This window comes from Rissa tridactyla, chromosome 1 (genome assembly GCF_028500815.1).
Source record: "Rissa tridactyla isolate bRisTri1 chromosome 1, bRisTri1.patW.cur.20221130, whole genome shotgun sequence".
Classification (NCBI taxonomy): domain Eukaryota; kingdom Metazoa; phylum Chordata; class Aves; order Charadriiformes; family Laridae; genus Rissa; species Rissa tridactyla.
In genome coordinates, this window is record NC_071466.1 from 134,300,668 (window position 1) to 134,319,018 (window position 18,351).

At 52.2% G+C, this 18,351-nt stretch overlaps 1 gene segment (V, D, J or C); it reads right to left on the minus strand.

Annotated features, from left to right (window-relative positions):
- Window positions 1-15,525: 15,525 nt before the first annotated feature.
- LOC128906111 (T cell receptor beta variable 14-like) lies at window positions 15,526-17,356 on the minus strand. The segment is given in 3 exon segments: window positions 15,526-15,585; window positions 16,553-16,854; window positions 17,265-17,356. Coding segments are annotated over 3 exon segments (405 nt in total).
- Between the last annotated feature and the right edge of the window lie 995 nt (window positions 17,357-18,351).

The window sequence follows — 18,351 nt, forward strand, 5'->3', positions numbered from 1 at the left end:
ACAGTGGACTGCACCTTCAGTCTAGTCGTGCTCATGAACTAGCACGGCCACTCTTGAGTCTTTGGTCGCATTCAGTGAGAAACCAAAATGACTAGCTACTTAAAAAAGTGCAGTTTATTTAAACAACAGATATATAGGTTCTTAGGATTGCCGGTGATAAATACACTGTCTGCAAAGCACGTGCAAATGAAAGTATTTTTACATATACAAAATGTGCGACAGTTATAAACGATACAGCCTGGCTCTAAATGTAGAAAAAAGAGTCTCTAGAGAAATTTCTAAGTTTCCCGAGGAAGCACTCGGTATAATCTAAGTCTTACCCAAAGACGTCCCTATGGGGGGGAAGAGAGGCTCAGCCCATTGACTGATCCCAGAAGTCAGTGATGTAATTCTTTATGATGGTGTCTTCCCTGGGTATCCCCCCTCTCTCGGGCTATTTTTATACTATTTGTTATCTTCAAGGTGGAGTTTGAGTGACTTTAGTCATACATACTTTTATCATGATTGGTGTAAATTTCTCTCGCTTCACAATTAAAAGTATAGTTTATGAGAAATTCAGGGCGCAGACTCAAGAAGGAGTGGTCGCACCTTGGAGGCAGGTAGCCTTCGGGATGGAGGTGTGTTTTGGTATTATAATGACATTATAATGAGCAAAGTTCGCACAAAGGACAGCATTTCATCAAAATTTGACAAAATGTTGGCTCTGAGCATCTAGCGGGCAGCTAATTGGCAGCTTATCTGTTTCACGGTATCATCCCATTCCCGTATCCGCTATACATCATAAGGTAAAGCCACGGAATAATTGCATCCCATCCCATACCTCATGTAGCTTATCAGGGAACCACAGATGTTGAGTCCTTCATGCCAGCTGCGGCTATTTTCTACCTCAGAAGCCTCTTGATTTTATAGTTTTCCTTAATGTGTGAACAATGCTGTACTTTTGTATATTTTAGCCAATTTAGTATTTATTCCACATAAGGTTTGTCTCTAAAATTGGAGCAGGTCTCTCAGGGCATGGACCAGGGCAGGTGGGAAAGTCTCCCTAAATGCAAACTTCTCCTTCAAGTGAAAGCCCTTGTGGCCTCGTCCCTGGGCTGCCACACTCCTCTGGCAAAGAATTTGTCCCTCTGCCTCAGCAGAATTTCCCCATCACAGATTGTGCCATCGCTTTTCAGTCTTTTCATGGGGAGCTCCAAGAAGACTCTGTCTCTAACTCATCCTCAACTCCCTCCAGGAAACGAGAGGCTGCACCTAATGCTCCCCTGCATTCTCATCAAGCAGGGGGGACGAATGATCCCCCTCCTGGCCCTGACACCTCCATTCTGGCTAGCAGAGCCAAGGGTATGGTGGGTTATTGCCACAGAGCACCTTGTGGCCTGGGGCTCCTCACCTACAGGGCTGCGCTCCATCCTGAATACCGTGGAGACTTGGGCTATATGGCATACATCCGAATGTTCAGGTCACAGGGTAGTGGCATGACCCAAGGACCATGGCACACAACAGCAAACACAACGGCGTACCCATTCCCTGGAGACTGCTGGGGCCAAGGGACCAGTGCACACTTAGAAGTCCTCAGTGGCATGGTCCTGCCAGTACTCTGCAACTCAGAGCCCCTCGTGTACAGCAGTGTGTCGAGCCCTGGGTTACCAGCGAGGCACCTGTACTCTAGGAAACCACAGTGTGAGCAATCCCAGGAGACCTTGAACCCCTTGCCAGATTTAACTCCAGGTTGGCTTGGCTTTCCAGCAGATGAAGAAGGAAAGGGCTGGGTGAACCAAGACAAAATGATCTACTGTCAAACACAGGGCTCTGTGTGTGTGCTGGGGGCACATCCCTCGTTGCATGGAAAAGTTTGTGCTATGCTGCTCCGCATTTTGAGTCACTGTGGGCCTCCCTCAGCACAGAAATATGTGCCAGAGTCATTGAGTAGGGCGTAATCTATCGCCACAGATAAGCGGTAGCCCTTAGTCCCATTACTTCAAAAGTGATTTCTGAATTCCTTCTCAGTCTCTGCCCTGCCACCTTCCACCGAATATACAACCAACTGCAGAGTGGCATCCTTCCCCACGGGCAACTTGTACCAGGACATGGCTGAGTATGCATTGTCCTTTTGGGAACAGTTCAGAACCACAGAGTCTCCCACTCGGACGACGGTGTCTGGCGACTGCTGAAGGGCCTGGCCTGCAAAGAGAAGGGAAGAGATGTGAGGAGTGAAATGCATTGAAGGGGACGCAAAAACACATCCTTGAACTATGGCATGGGGTAGCATAAGCATGTCAGCAAGGGGGACTGTCTATGGGACAGTGTCCTGTTTCTCTAAGACAAACAGGAGACTAAAAACCCACCAACTAGCTTCAAAGACAATGGCAAATTTGTTATGAAAAACAATTACTTCGGTACTCTCAATTGAAGTATTAAACTGGGATAGAAAAAAGCACCTTTGTAGATGTGTAGAATTTTCTGAGTTTAGAGGTTGAGGAAAAGCTCACCTCGTTCATTGCCCATCCTCCCCCGGGAAGCCTTGGGGAATGAGGCACTGACAACAACTGGACACACGGCTGAGGCAGCAGCAGCGGCTCCAGGGCAGCTCTTCAAGCGGAAGAGAAGATCACTTACCCACAGGGACCAGGACGGCCACAAGGAACCAGAGGAGAACCATGGGGAAAGGCCACCTCCTTCCAGCACCCTGCCCGGTGTGGCAGCACAGGCACAGAGACGTGCCAAGACGAGAGGCTGGGAGAGGAAGAGACACGTGTCTCTCTGCGGGTGGGCAGGGCGGTGAGAGAGAGCCTGAAGTGTGAGGAGGCAGTTGGGAACAGCAGGGAATGAGACCTGCATGCAGGCATGAGGTGCATCCACCCTGCTCCACGCACTTCCTGCTGTGTCTGTGTGTGTGTATAGGCAGAGGTGGGGGACAGGGGTGATCACAGGAGCAGGATGGGGCTGTGTGGCAGCCTGAGTGCGTGCACGGCACAGGGATGCACAAGGAGGCACCAAACGAAGGGAAGAGAAAGAGAGCGTAGGGATGCATGTTTGTTGTGTGCCCCTCAGCTGAGTCTTCTCTCCAGCAGCCTCACACTCAGGCTCCCAGCCCGCAAGCTGCAACGTGGAATCTTCTCTGCTTATCCCAGTGCTGCTCGTCATGTTGCCCAGGTATGGGAAAGGCTGCTGACCTCTCACCCTGCTGTCTACTGTAGTATGCCAGAGAGGAGTTCTGTAGCTGTTCCTCTCTTCCTCCAAAGGGACATCTCAAGGAGAGAAAAGGCTGCCTTTGGCTCTGCACTGGGACCGGGACTCCCAAGAGTTCTCTTGGGAAACTGCACCACAGAGCAATTTGTGAGGAGAAGGCTATTCACCGTGGGATACGCTGGTACAGACTTACCTTCTCCATGACAGAGAAGAGATGACACTCTCTTTCTTGGAGCATTCTGCAAAGGAGCAGCAGGACGAGGATGGGCAGAGCTGGAGAAAATCCTGTCTTCTTCTCTACATGGGGCACGGCCTGTTCACCAACCCAACACTGTGAGAAATCACTGCTGGCAGGAAGTGGGGCTCACAGTGTGTCCACACTGACACCCTCTCTGTGTGTCAGAGGCCTGACAGAGCTTCTGCACGTCTCTGCCATGCTGTGGGCCCAGCAATGCACGGCAGTGTATGGACAGCCCATACAAGACAGCAAGGGATCTGGCTGCTCAAGGCTGTCATGGGCTTTGCAGAGAAGATGTACCCCTGTGTCCATGCAGAAGGGTGCAGCAATGCTAGCACCTCCCACACCCTCTGTTCCAGGTCTGAGTGTATCCCAATGCATTCATTGCCACAAAAACTTATGCAGGAGATTCAGGAATGACCCCAGCGTCCTCAAAAGAAAAGGGAGAAAAGAACCAAGAGGGTGGGCTAAACTGTGCAGGCAACAGGAAGAAACCCCACAATACCCCACAATACCCCCAGCACTCCAGCTGAGAGGAGGCTGGGCTTGATGTGTCCATGGGAAGGGTCTCCATTTCCCATGGTGTTCCCTGGGATGCGCAGGCGGCAGGGCAGGGCATTGGGAGCCCTGCAGGGCACATGGGATGCGAGGAGTTAGAGATGTCAAACGCGGCACGCCTGCTCTCTTGGGCCTTGTGCTTAGGGCTGGAGAAGACCGTCTGTCAGCATGGGAAGCTGCACTGTGGGAACCTGCTGGAGAGCCCCATGATGGCCTGTGCTGCGCACCGGTGTGTGTTAAGACAGAGATACCACTCTAACCCATCAGGAAACCTTCTGTTAGCTGCACAGCTTGCTAACGTAATCTGGAATTTAGATATATCCTTGGGAAAGGTAAACTGTGTGAGGATCAGGGGGTGGAAGGCAGTGATCCTGACCCAGAGACCACTGTAGATGGAGGAGTCAGTGATGCACAAAACAGTGAACCCGAGCACGCGCCCGCCTGGGCTGTGCTGCACCTGCAACATGGCCTTCAGGCCTCTGCTGTGCTGCACATTCCCCCTGGCCACAGGATAACCTCAGGCAGGTCGTTGTAACGGAGCAGGACGTGGGCAGCTCCCGCTCGGAACCGGCTCTTACGCCATGTGCCCGGCCTTGTCTTTATCTAAAGGTGCACCTTAGGTAGAAGAACCTCTCATGCAAACATTCTTTCTGTGTGACGGTGAGAATGATGAACTCCAGGGCTGCCTGGAGTTAAATGAGAGGAGGTCTGCAGAGTGCAGATTGAAGAGAGATAGAAAGAAGAAGGTGGGGAGAGAAAGGGAGGCAGAGAGGGGAAGAAGCGTTGAGGGAAGTGGCTATAATGGAAATGAGAGCTAAACGGAGAGAGACGCAAGGAGGAGTGGGGTGGCGTGGAGAGAAAGCAGGACAAATAAACTCACAGAATATGAGAAGAGGATGAATGGAAATGAGAGATAAATGGAGAGAGAGGCAAAGAGTGTGAGAAGTCTCACAGAGCCTGAGAAGAGGATGAAGGGCAGGCTAGGAAGCAGAGGAGGTAAGGAGTGGAAAGGGTTCATCCTGCCTTGTGCAGCTCTGACGAGGAGGAAAGCAGGTCCCCTTTGTGCAGGAGCAGGTTTGCGCTCAGCTCCCTCAGCAGCCTACCCACTGTGTTTCACTCTCAGCACAGTAATACGTGCCAGAGTCATTCAGAAAGGCATGCTCGATTGAGATGGTCATCGCGTCTCCTTGTATCCCACTGCTCTTCAAACGGCTGCGGAGATCCTCCTCCACATCTGCTTTACCACCTGGTATTGCAGAAGCCACGAGGATCAGCCTGGAGTCCTTCTCCAAAGGAACCTTGTACCAGTATACAGCTGAGCCAGCGGATTTCTTCTTGGAACAGCTCAGACTCACGGACTGGCCTTGTCGTATCACTGTGTCTGGGGACTGTTCCAGAGCCAGCACTGGAAGGGAAAAGGAGGAACATCATTGCGGAAGAGGAAAACATGGAAAAACATTAACTGACACTATGCGTTGGTAGAGAAGAGGGTGGGAAGGAACAGGAAAGGCTAGGGAGCTGTGGAAGGGATGGGACAGCTCTTCCGATCAGCAGCGGAGTTTCCAGTCTCTCTCCAAGAGGCAAGAAACATTCCTGGGCAGTTTGTGTCCAAAACATTGACCATGTGGGGGCTGAGCACAGAAGAAAAAATAGACAGCCCTTGCAGGAGATTCAGGGATTCCTGCCCGCGGCATTCAGTGCCCATCCTCAGCACTGGGAGCTTTGGGAAATGGAGCTCTGCCAGCAAGCGGGGATGCAGCTGGGCCAGCAGCAGTGGAATCGCTGTAGGTGCTCAGGGGGGAGTTGAGATCACTTACCCATAGGGGCCAGCATGGCCACAAAGAACCAGCAGGGAGCCATGCGGGAAAAGCCCCTGTCCTTTCAGGGACCTGCCTTTTCTCGCTGCCCAGAGACATGGGAAGAGGAAGCCCTGGGTGAGGAGGGTGAGACATATTAGACATATTGGGGTTGGGCAGGACATGAAAGATGAGAAAGGATTGGCTGGCTGGGAACAGTGGGGAAGGACACGCACAGTCACAGGAAACTATAAACCCTGCAGAGATGGGGGGCGGTGGGTGTGTGCGTGGGGAGGGGAGAAGGGGGGTTGCATGGAGAGGACCGTGCTGAGGTTGCATGGGAGTCTGAGTGCGTGCAAGGCAGAGAAATGCTGAGAGTTCCCCTTCTGCTTCTGAAAACCTCGAGAGCTGGAGACATGAGCTATGCAGGACACACACAGGTCCCTTGCATTTCCCCAGGCATTTTCCCTCTCTCCCCCAGCCATAGCTCTTTCTTCTTTTTATTACTTTTTCCCCTGACTGTGTGAGGCTGCTTTTTCTCTCTGCGGTACTCTGAGCACAGCAATTAATATCAGTGGGAGGCAGGACCAGGAAAGACACCACAACAGCCCAAGCATTCTGCCTGCTGAGGGCTCTCACGGGCTTTGCAGTGAAACTCTTCCCCCATCCCGTTCTCTGAAGAGCAAAACTGTACCTGCAGCTTCCCGCTGCTCTCCTGCAGGGAACTATGAATCCCACTGCACTTTGTTTCTCTTACTCTCTGCAGCAGAGTTGGGAATGTTCCAGGACATCACAAAGGACAGAGAGGCATGGAGGTCTCAGCTGCCCCATGCTATCCCAACCCAGAACACCTTTCATCCTGGGACCAGGAGGGGCAGGAAGAAGGCAGGCCAGGACCCCCTTTCCTGGCTGCTTTTTCCATCCTTCTTTCCACAGCCTTCTTTCCTCCTTAGCCACAGGATAACCTCAGGCAGGTCATTGTAACGGAGCAGGACGTGGGCAGCTCCCGCTCGGTTAACAGCTGTTACGTCACGTGCCTGGCCTTGCCTTTATCTAAAGGTGCACCAAGAACCTCTCATGCAAACATCCTTTCTGTGTGACGGTGAGAATGATGAACTCTGGGGTGGCCTGGAGTTAAATGAGAGGAGGTCTGCAGAGTGCAGATTGAGGAGAGACAGAAAGAAGGTGGCAGGGGTAGGAAAGGAGTCAGAGAGGGGAAGAAGTGTTGAGAGAAGTGACTGTAATGGAAATGGGAGTGAAAAGAAGAGGGAGGCAAGGAGTGTGAGAAGTCCCACAGAGTCTGAGAAGAGGATGAAGGGCAGGCTAGGAAGCAGAGGAGGTAAGGAGTGGAAAGGGTTCATCCTGCCTTGTGCAGCTCTGACGAGGAGGAAAGCAGGTCCCCTTTGTGCAGGAGCAGGTTTGCGCTCAGCTCCCTCAGCAGCCTACCCACTGTGTTTCACTCTCAGCACAGTAATACGTGCCAGAGTCATTCAGAAAGGCATGCTCGATCGAGATGGTCATCGCGTCTCCTTGTATCCCACTGCTCTTCAAACGGCTGCGGAGATCCTCCTCCACATCTGCTTTACCACCTTCAAATGCAGAAACCACCAGGATCAGCCTGGAGTCCTTCCCCAAAGGAAGCTTGTACCAGTATATAACAGTGCTGGCGGATTTCTTCTTGGAACAGCTCAGACTCACGGACTGGCCTTGTCGTATCACTGTGTCTGGGGACTGTTCCAGAGCCAATGCTGGAAGAGAGAAGGAGGAACACTGAGGAAGACAAAAAAATTGAAAAACATTAACTGGGCACTACGCGTTGGTAGAGAAGAGGGTGGGAAGGAACAGGACAGATTAAGGAGCAGTGGAAGGGATGGGACAGCTCTTCCAATCAGCAGGGGAGTTTTCAGTCTTTCTCCAAGAGGCAAGAAACATTCCTGGGCAGTTTGTGTCCAAGACATGAACCATGTGGGGGCTGAGCACAGAAGAAAAAATAGACAGCCCTTGCAGGAGATTCAGGGATTCCTGCCCACGGCATTCAGTGCCCATCCTCAGCACTGGGAGCTTTGGGAAATGGAGCTCTGCCAGCAAGCGGGGATGCAGCTGGGACAGCAGCAGTGCAATCGCTGTAGGTGCTCAGGGGGGAGTTGAGATCACTTACCCATAGGGGCCAGCATGGCCACAAAGAACCAGCAGGGAGCCATGCGGGAAAAGCCCCTGTCCTTTCAGGGACCTGCCTTTTGTCGCTGCCCAGAGACATGGGAAGAGGAAGCCCTGGGTGAGGAGGGTGAGACATATTAGACATATTGGGGTTGGGCAGGACATGAAAGTCGAGAAAGGATTGGCTGGCTGGGAACAGTGGGGAAGGACACACACAATCACAGGAAACTATAAACCCTGCAGAGATGGGGGGCGGTGGGTGTGTGTGGGGAGGGGAGAAGGGGGGTTGCATGGAGAGGACCGTGCTGAGGTTGCATGGGAGTCTGAGTGCGTGCAAGGCAGAGAAATGCTGAGAGTTCCCCTTCTCCTTCTGAAGTCCTCAAGAGCTGGAGACATGAGCTATGCAGGACACACACAGGTCCCTTGCATTTCCCCAGGCATTTTCCCTCTCTCCCCCACCCACGGGTCGTTCCTTTTTATAGGTATAATGGGGGGTCACTCGCTGATGGCGGTGTGGGTGTGTGCAGGGCTCCCTCCAGCCCTGGCCCATCAGAGCTGGGGAGAGGAGTAGGAGAGGAAGGTAAATGTCTTTGAAGAGTGTGGCCCAAAGGGGGAGGCATGAGGGAGAAGAGGCGCTGAGGACTGGGGCTAGGGTGGCTTCTCCCTCCACTTTCCTTGCTGACAGGCAGTAGCCCAGGTTCCTCCAGAGATTGTTTCTCCCTGGGACGCAGGTGGGGAGCCTTGGTTGTCTCAGCCTGGTGCTGCAGCTGTACAGTGCGATTTCATTCACTCGTGCTCCACCAGTGACACCGCTCTACTGCTCTGCTCACAGGCTCACGGGACTCCAGCCACTGCCGTCCTCCCCACAGCGCCCTCGGGTGTCTCTGCCCAGGGGGACAGCCACATGGCCTCTCCTGAATGGGGCAAACTCGGCGCAGGGATGCGCAGCCGGGAGAGTGGCAAGAGTGAAAGGAACCCAGGCAACAAATGACAGAGGTCTCCACCATGCCCAGCGCTGCTGGCAGCACCTTTCCCTCCTCATAGGAACTGTCGGAGCCTGTGCCTGGAGCTCTACCTGGTGACAGGCAAAGAGAAGAAATGGCAATGGGCTAGGATCCCTGGTGGTACTCCCGCCTCATGCAGAAGAAGGGAGCAAAACCTCATAAGATCAAAAAAAAAAGGACCAAAAAGAAAACAAAAGTGACAGAGAAGGAAAGATAAAATCTGGCAGAGGAGCAATAATGCCATTAGTGAGCAAGCCTGTCCCCACACAGCTGGTGTGAACAGATCTCTGGACTCTGAGCGCACACAGGGGTCTATTCATTCTGTGGGCGTATGTCTATAAGTGGGAGACTTTACCCTGATATATCAGACTTCTGAGACACCTCATTCTTGGGACCACCTGGCTTTGTGCTTGGGAGACTGCAGTCTGCGTTACTGGGAAGGGCTTCATGCATGGGCATGCTACAGCTCTGCAGGTATGACACAGCGGCACAGTACGGAGAAAGACAGCCCGAGCTGAATAGAGTATGTAGGTCTCTCTGGAGTCTCATATACTTAACATTGAAGTTTTCCTCCTGTTTGCCTCTAGAAAAGTGGGGATCGTTGTCTGCCTCTCAAAGATTGCTAACATTTTCCTCATGATGATGCACAGATGATGTACTGGCAATATCAGCACAACCATAGGCAGCACAGAAATTCAGTGTGTCTCTGATGAGGGGCATTCCATCTTTCCCCCCAGCATCAGCTCTGTTTCCCTGCCTCATGCACATCTAGAGGTTCTTTCCCTCCACAAAATGTCCTCAGCTTTTCCAGTGGTTCTGGGTGCTTGCAGGAAGCGCAGCTGGCCTTGAGCACCCTGCAAGGTCCTACCTTCTCCACAGAGACAATACCTGATGCACATCCCAGACATTCAGACTCTCATCTGCCTTGGGAAGTAACCCTGTCTCATCACTGTCTACCCTGCTGTCTATAGAAACAGAGAGAAGGCTGCACGTACAGAGAGATTTGTGCTCAGCTGCCTCAGCATCTGAATTAAGGTGTATCCTAGCGCAGTCATAGCTGCCAGAATCATTCACTGAGGCAAAATCTATTGAAAAGGACACGCAATATCGCATACTCCCACAACTCTTGAAGGCATTCTGAAATTCGTCCTCAAACTCTGCCTTTTCCCTTTCCACTCCACACGCTGCAGTATGGTACCAGCTGCAGTATGGCATCCTTTCTTTGAGCCTACTCCTACCATGGCATGTAGGGGCATGTGGTTCCCATCTGGAAACAGCTGAGAGTCACAGCTCCTCCCTCTCGGATGACTGCATCAGGAGGCTGTTGAAGGGCCCACGGTGTTAGAAGAAAAGAAAGAAAAAAAAAAAAAGTAGCGGGAGTCTAGGCAGAAGGTGAAGTGGTGTGAGGAGGAAGGGGATGAAAAAAACCCCACAAAATCTAGCAGGGGTAAGAGATGGGATGGGTTTAAAAGCTATGGGCAAGTTTCTCATCTGTGCATGAAAGACCAGGAGAAATAGCTGACAGCAAATGTCAATATTTGAAATGGGGAGGAAATCAGAAGAAAGGAGCAGTCAGCGATGGAAATCTGCCCATGGTGGCAGCACAGGCAGCACAGGCACAGAGACGTGTGTGGAGGAAATGCTGAGGAAGGAAGATAGGCATGACAGTGGGGGTGGGCAAGGCAGTGGGAGAGCACCTGAAATGTGAGAAAGGAGATGGCTGGCTGGGATCAGTGGGAGAGAACGCTCACACACAGCAATGGGTGGTATGAATCCTGCACAGATGTCTTGCTCTGTGTGTGTGTGTGTGTGATTATGCGTGCAATCACAGGAACATGATGGGGCTGGATGGGAGCCTGGGTTTGAGGCAGGGCAGGGGGGATGCTGGGGGTTTTCCCTTTCTTCCTGTGGCATCAGCTGAGATCTCCAGAAAAGAAGTATTATGCAAAGGACACAGAGATATGGGGCACGGGTTCTGCTTCGCTGTCCCACAGCTGACACGCCATTCCAGACGCCCTGGAACTTCACAGGCCCTGACCCCACAAGCCACAGCGTGGTGTTGTCTCTGCTCAGCCCTATGCTGTCCATGCCATGGCCCCAGGCACCGAGCAGGCTGCTGACATAACGCTCTTGGCATGGCTTGTAGCTTGACAGAGAGGAGTTCCTCCAGGGAACTACTGGAGCGAGTCCAGCGAAGGGCAACCAAGATGATTATGGGACTGGAGCACCTCCCTTATGAGGAAAGGCTGAAAGAGCTGGGACTCTTTAGCCTGGAGAAGAGAAGGTTGAGGGGGGACCTGATTAATGTTTACAAGTACCTAAAGTGTGGGTTTAAGGAGGACGGAGCCAGGCTTTTTTCAATGGTTCCCAGTGACAGGACGAGGGGCAATGGGCACAAGCTAGAACATAGGAAGTTCCGTTCAAATACACGGAAAAACTTCTTTACGGTGAGGGTGACGGAGCACTGGAACAGGCTGCCCAGGGAGGTTGTGGAGTCCCCTTCTCTGGAGATTTTCAAGACCCGCCTGGATGCAGCCCTGAGGGATGTGCTTTAGGTAATCCTGCTCTAGCAGGGGAGTTGGACTAGACGATCTCTAGAGGTCCCTTCCAACTCTGAAGATTCTGTGATTCTGTGATTCTGTGAAATGCAACTTTCTCCTCCAAAGAGACATCTGAAGGGAGAAAAACCTACCCTTGGCATTAGACTAGGAGTAGAGATCCAATGACCGTGCCAAGAAAACTTCCCCGTGAGAATGATTATTTGGGGGTGAGGGTAGTAGGAAGAAGCTCTTCAGGAATTCCCCCTCAAGGACATAGAACAAGGTAACATCTAATGCCTGCCTCCTCCTTGTGGGTTATTTCTGGTCAAACAGGAGACTTTCTTTCCCCCCCACGGATCGCATCCACTTCCAAATGTCCAGTGTTCTTGATGCTCATAGGGACAGTCAAATCTTGGTTCCATGGATCCCTGGGGACGGGCTCTGTGTGTTCATGTCATTCCGAGAGTGGGTCTGGGGAAAGGTCAAGATCCCCCATGCCGTAGGGAAGCAGGGAGCACACACACTCCCACACCCATACCCCTCCACCTCCATCCCCATCTACCACCCTTACCATTCCATGGCAAGAGCTTCCATGGGTGGAGTTCAAAAGCTTTCAGCACAATGGCAGAACAAAAAGGTGGCCATGGGCAGCCAGCATGCAGCTGCGGTCCCTCCTCACTCCTGGGATTGGGGGTGGGAGGTGGTGGTGAGACACCTGCTTTGTTCCCTGTGTTACTCTTCAGAGTTTCCCGTGTGCTGGGAACCCAGATTTCACATTCTCCTCATGCAGAGAAGCAACCTAACTTACCCCTTTCTCCCACCATGCCGACAACTCTGGATGGGGTCATGAAGGGGGGCCAAGGCCTCTCCAACAAGCCCAGGTTAAAACGCTCCCAGCCCAGGGCAATGCTGGGGGGGTCTGGGGTGAGTCTCTAGGGAATGTGCAAAGAGTAATGAACCTGTTGTGGGGGATACAGACCATAGACACAGAAGGACCAGGTAGGTGGAGAGGGAGGTCTCCTTGAGGACCTCACTCCCCCTCTTCTCAGGGCTGGGCTGGGCCCAAAGTTGAGGACTCGAGCTGGGGCAGGGCAAGTTTGAGACACAGTGAAGCCCTAGCTGGTGTATCCACATTCCAGAAATATCCAAGCAAGTCAAATAAAAAGCCTGTGCTCTGGGTGTCCGGGCATGGGGAGAGGATGACGGGAACGGGCAAAGGAACATCTTCTGCTTCAAAAGCCCTGGGACACATAAATGCTCTTGGCGAGCTCTCTCCTGAGTCCACTGGAACCCCTTAGATGAAATCCACGGTTTGGTTGGGGCTGTGGGGCTGGGAGTCTGGATGCCAGTGAGGCTGTGGGCACAAAAATTAACCCCTCATATCTTCCATACCAAAGTGCACAAATAGGTTTAGGCATCCTCACCCACCCCATTTGTAGCCCTGTGATTCTTCCTTCGGGAAAAATGTGGATGGTCTCTCTCTGGGGATTATTTCTGGCTTCTGTCTCTTGGTGGGGATGATGGGATTCTTGCCCACTGGGATTAGGACATAAGTAGAATCCAGTTATGGGTATAATCGCATTGCAATTTCCTGCTTAATTCCCATATGTGGTTTGGGAATAATCCCAAATGGGATTTCAGAGTTTATGCCATTTGGGATTACAGGATTAATCCTCACTGAGGTGATGGGACTAACCTCGGGGGGGCTATGATATTACTGCTCAATGGCATTACGGAATTCTTTTCATTGAGATAATCGGATTAATCAAAAAAGAATTATGGGATTAGTTCCCAGGGGGGTTACGGGATTAATCCCTACATGGATTATGACCTCTCCGTCTCTGGGAAAGCTATCTGTGTCCTATAACCTGGTGACGTGAGTTACTGCAGAGCAGTCACTTCCCAGGCTGGACCTGAGTGGGCAGAGGTTTGGGCACAGAGATGAGCCCTGGCCCTGGGCAGCAGCATAGAGTGGCCCCTGCTTCACGCTGGGCAAAGGCTGACAGCCATTTGTCTTCCCAGGGCAAAGGCAGGTTCAACAGCAGAATCGTGGTCAACGTGACAGGATATAAGTGGCAGGTATTTGAGACAGACCCCAGGCCTTGCTCCCACCTCCTGACTCAAGACACACAGAGAGGCCACCCACCCCATCCGGACCAAGGGACAAAAGGAAGTGGGGGTGAGGACAGTCAGGCTGGGTTGGACTGGTCCAGAGACGTCCAGGTAGAGTGGAGTGCAGCCTCAAGGGCTGAAAGGCAGCTGAGCTCTTCCGTGTGATGGAGTGAGGAGCACTGGATGAAAGTCAAGCCTTGAGGACACTCATCTTGGACAAATCCTGGGGACCTCATCTAAGGCTGGAATCCTGTGTGATGGGACCCCACTAGAGTCTCTTTGAAGTCACAGGGCTTTTTAAGAACCCCAGAACTGGTTTCAGCAAAGGTCTTCACCTGGGACACCTGAGCAGTGAAACAGTCTGCTTAGGGATAAGGGACAGAGGGCACCTTCCTTCCACAGAGAGGAACTTTCTATCCCTTTCTTCCCATCACCAGACAGCATTAACACACGTTTCTCTTTCTTGGCAGGACTTTAATGGGGAACCAGCAGTCTACGTGAGTACCACAAAGACCCTCTCACCCAAATATTCCCCCATTTTTCTTGAAAGACGTAGGGCACTGGGGAACACACCAAAGGCTGACGGAAGCGCTTGGGGGGTGGGGGGGTGGTATCCAAGGGTTTCCAGTCTGCCCTGCACTCAGGTAAGGTTTGTCTCTAAAATTGGAGCAGGTCTCTCAGGGCATGGACCAGGGCAGGTGGGAAAGTCTCCCTAAATGCAAACTTCTCCTTCGAGTGAAAGGCCTTGTGGCCTTGTCCCTGGGCTGCCACACTCCTCTGGCAAAGAATTTGTCCCTCTGCCTCAGCAGAATTTCCACATCACAGATTGTGCCCATCGCTTTTCAGTCTTTTCATGGGGAGCTCCAAGAAGACTCTGTCTCTAACTCATCCTCAGCTCCCTCCAGGGAACGAGAGGCTGCACCTAATGCTCCCCTGCATTCTCATCTTCTGGCCAGACAAACCTAGAACCTTCAACCTCTGCCCACCTGCCCTGTGTTCCAGTGCTCATCATCTCAAGACCCCTAGTGGACATCTCCCTTGTCCTGAGGACGCCAAGTGGTTCCAGTCCGCAGTTATGGTCTCCAAAGTGTGGAGCAGGGTGGAGGAATGATCCCCCTCCTGGCCCTGACACCTCCATTCCGGTTAGCAGAGCCAAGGGTATGGTGGATTATTGCCACAGAGCACCTTGTGGCCTGGGGCTCCTCACCTACAGGGCTGCGCTCCATCCTGAATACCGTGGAGACTTGGGCTATATGGCATACATCCGAATGTTCAGGTCACAGGGTAGAGGCGTGACCCAAGGACCATGGCACACAACAGCAAACACAACAGCGTACCCATTCCCTGGAGACTGCTGGGGCCAAGGGACCAGTGCACACATAGAAGTCCTCATGGTCTTGCCAGTACTCTGCAACTCAGAGCCCCTCGTGTACAGCAGTGTGTCGAGCCCTGGGTTAGCAGCGAGGCACCTGTACTCTAGGAAACCGCAATGTGAGCAATCCCAGGAGACCTTGAATCCCTTGCCAGATTTAACTCCAGGTTGGCTTGGCTTTCCAGCAGATGGAGAAGGAAAGGGCTGGGTGAACCAAGACAAAATGATCTACTGTCAAACACAGGGCTCTGTGTGTGTGCTGGGGGCACATCCCTCGTTGCATGGAAAGGTTTGTGCTATGCTTCTCCGGATTTTGAGTCACTGTGGGCCTCCCTCAGCACAGAAATATGTGCCAGAGTCATTGAGTAGCGCGTAATCTATCGCCACAGATAAGCGGTAGCCCTTAGTCCCATTACTCCAAAAGTGATTTCTGAATTCCTTCTCAATCTCTGCCCTGCCACCTTCCACCGAATATACAACCAACTGCAGAGTGGCATCCTTCCCATGGGCAACTTGTACCAGGACATGGCTGAGTATGCATTGTCCTTTTGGGAACAGTTCAGAACCACAGAGTCTCCCACTCGGACGACGGTGTCTGGCGACTGCTGAAGGGCCTGGCCTGCAAAGAGAAGGGAAGAGATGTGAGGAGTGAAACACACGGAAGGAGACATGAAAACACATCCTAGAATTAAGACATGGCATGGGGCGGCATAAGGATGTCAGCAAGATCTATGGGACAGTGTCCCATTTCTCTGAGAGACACACACAGGAGAAAAAAAAAACAAAACAATAACTATCTTCAAAGACAATGGCAAATTTCTTACGACAAACAATTACTTCGGTACTCTCAATCGAAGTATTAAACTGGGATAGAAAAAAACACATTTGTAGATGTGTAGATTTTTCTGAGTTAAGGGGATGAGGAAAAGCTCACCTCGTTCATTGCCCATCCTCCCCCGGGAAGCCTTGGGGAATGAGGCACTGACAACAACTGGGCACACGGCTGAGGCAGCAGCAGCGGCTCCAGGGCAGCTCTTCAAGCGGAAGAGAAGTTCACTTACCCACAGGGACCAGGACAATGGAGGAGTCAGTGATGCACAAAACATTTAACCCGAGCACGCGCCCGCTCTTATGCCACGTGCCCGGCCTTGTCTTTATCTAAAAGTGCACCTTAGGTAGAAGAACCTCTCATGCAAACATCCTTTCTGTGTGACGGTGAGAATGACGAACTCCAGGGCTGCCTGGAGTTAAATGAGAGGAGGTCTGCAGAGTGCAGATTGAAGAGAGACAGAAAGAAGAAGGTGGGGAGAGAAAGGGAGTCAGAGAGGGGAAGAAGCGTTGAGGGAAGTGGCTATAATGGAAATGAGAGCTAAACGGAGAGAGAGGCAAGGAGGAGTGGGGTGGCATGGAGAGAAAGCAGGATGAATAAACTCACAGAGTCTAAGAAGAGCATGAAGGGCAGGCTAGGAAGCAGAGGAGGTCATGAGTGGAAAGGGATCATCCCGCCTTGTGCAGCTCTGACGAGGAGGAAAGCAGGTCCCCTTTGTGCAGGAGCAGGTTTGCGCTCAGCTCCCTCAGCAGCCTACCCACTGTGTTTCACTCTCAGCACAGTAATACGTGCCAGAGTCATTCAGAAAGGCATGCTCGATTGAGATGGTCATCGTGTCTCCTTGTATCCCACTGCTCTTCAAACGGCTGCGGAGATCCTCCTCCACATCTGCTTTACCACCTTCAAATGCAGAAACCAACAGGATCAGCCTGGAGTCCTTCCCCAAAGGAACCTTGTACCAGTATATTTCTCTGTTGGAGGGTTTCTTCTTGGAACAGCTCAGACTCACGGACTGGCCTTGTCGTATCACTGTGTCTGGGGACTGTTCCAGAGCCAGCACTGGAAGAGAAAAGGAGGAACACTGAGGCAGAGGAAAAAATGGAAAAACATTAACTGGGCACTGTGGGTTGGTAGAGAAGAGGGTGGGAAGGAACAGGACAGATTAAGGAGCAGTGGAAGGGATGGGACAGCTCTTCCGATCAGCAGGGGAGTTTCCAGTCTCTCTCCAAGAGGCAAGAAACATTCCTGGGTAGTTTGTGTCCAAAACATTGACCATGTGGGGGCTGAGCACAGAAGAAGAAATAGACAGCCCTTGCAGGAGATTCAGGGATTCCTGCCCACGGCATTCAGTGCCCATCCTCAGCACTGGAAGCTTTGGGAAATGGAGCTCTGCCGGCAAGCGGGGATGCAGCTGGGACAGCAGCAGTGGAATCGCTGTAGGTGCTCAGGGGGGAGTTGAGATCACTTACCCATAGGGGCCAGCATGGCCACAAAGAACCAGCAGGGAGCCATGCGGGAAAAGCCCCTGTCCTTTCAGGGACCTGCCTTTTGTCGCTGCCCAGAGACATGGGAAGAGGAAGCCCTGGGTGAGGAGGGTGAGACATATTAGACATATTGGGGTTGGGCAGGACATGAAAGGCGAGAAAGGATTGGCTGGCTGGGAACAGTGGGGAAGGACACGCACAGTCACAGGAAACTATAAACCCTGCAGAGATGGGGGGCGGCGGGTGTGTGCGTGGGGAGGGGAGAAGGGGGGTTGCATGGAGATGACTGGGTTGAGGTTGCATGGGAGTCTGAGTGTGTGCAAGGCAGAGAAATGCTGAGAGTTCCCCTTCTGCTTCTGAAAACCTCGAGAGCTGGAGACATGAGCTATGCGGGACATACAGAGGTCCCTTGCATTTCCCCAGGCATTTTCCCTCTCTCCCCCAGCCATAGCTCTTTCTTCTTTTTATTACTTTTTTCCCCTAACTGTGTGAGGCTGCTTTTTCTCTCTGCGGTACTCTGAGCACAGCAATTAATATCAGTGGGAGGCAGGACCAGGAAAGACACCACAACAGCCCAAGCATTCTGCCTGCTGAGGGCTCTCATGGGCTTTGCAGTGAAACTCTTCCCCCATCCCGTTCTCTGAAGAGCAAAACTGTACCTGCAGCTTCCCGCTGCTCTCCTGCAGGGAACTATGAATCCCACTGCACTTTGTTTCTCTTACTCTCTGCAGCAGAGTTGGGAATGTTCCAGGACATCACAAAGGACAGAGAGGCATGGAGGTCTCAGCTGCCCCATGCTATCCCAACCCAGAACACCTTTCATCCTGGGACCAGGAGGGGCAGGAAGAAGGCAGGCCAGGACCCCCTTTCCTGGCTGCTTTTTCCATCCTTCTTTCCACAGCCTTCTTTCCTCCTTAGCCACAGGATAACCTCAGGCAGGTCGTTGTAACGGAGCAGGACGTGGGCAGCTCCCGCTCGGTTAACAGCTGTTACGCCACGTGCCTGGCCTTGCCTTTATCTAAAGGTGCACCAAGAACCTCTCGTGCAAACATCCTTTCTGTGTGACAGTGAG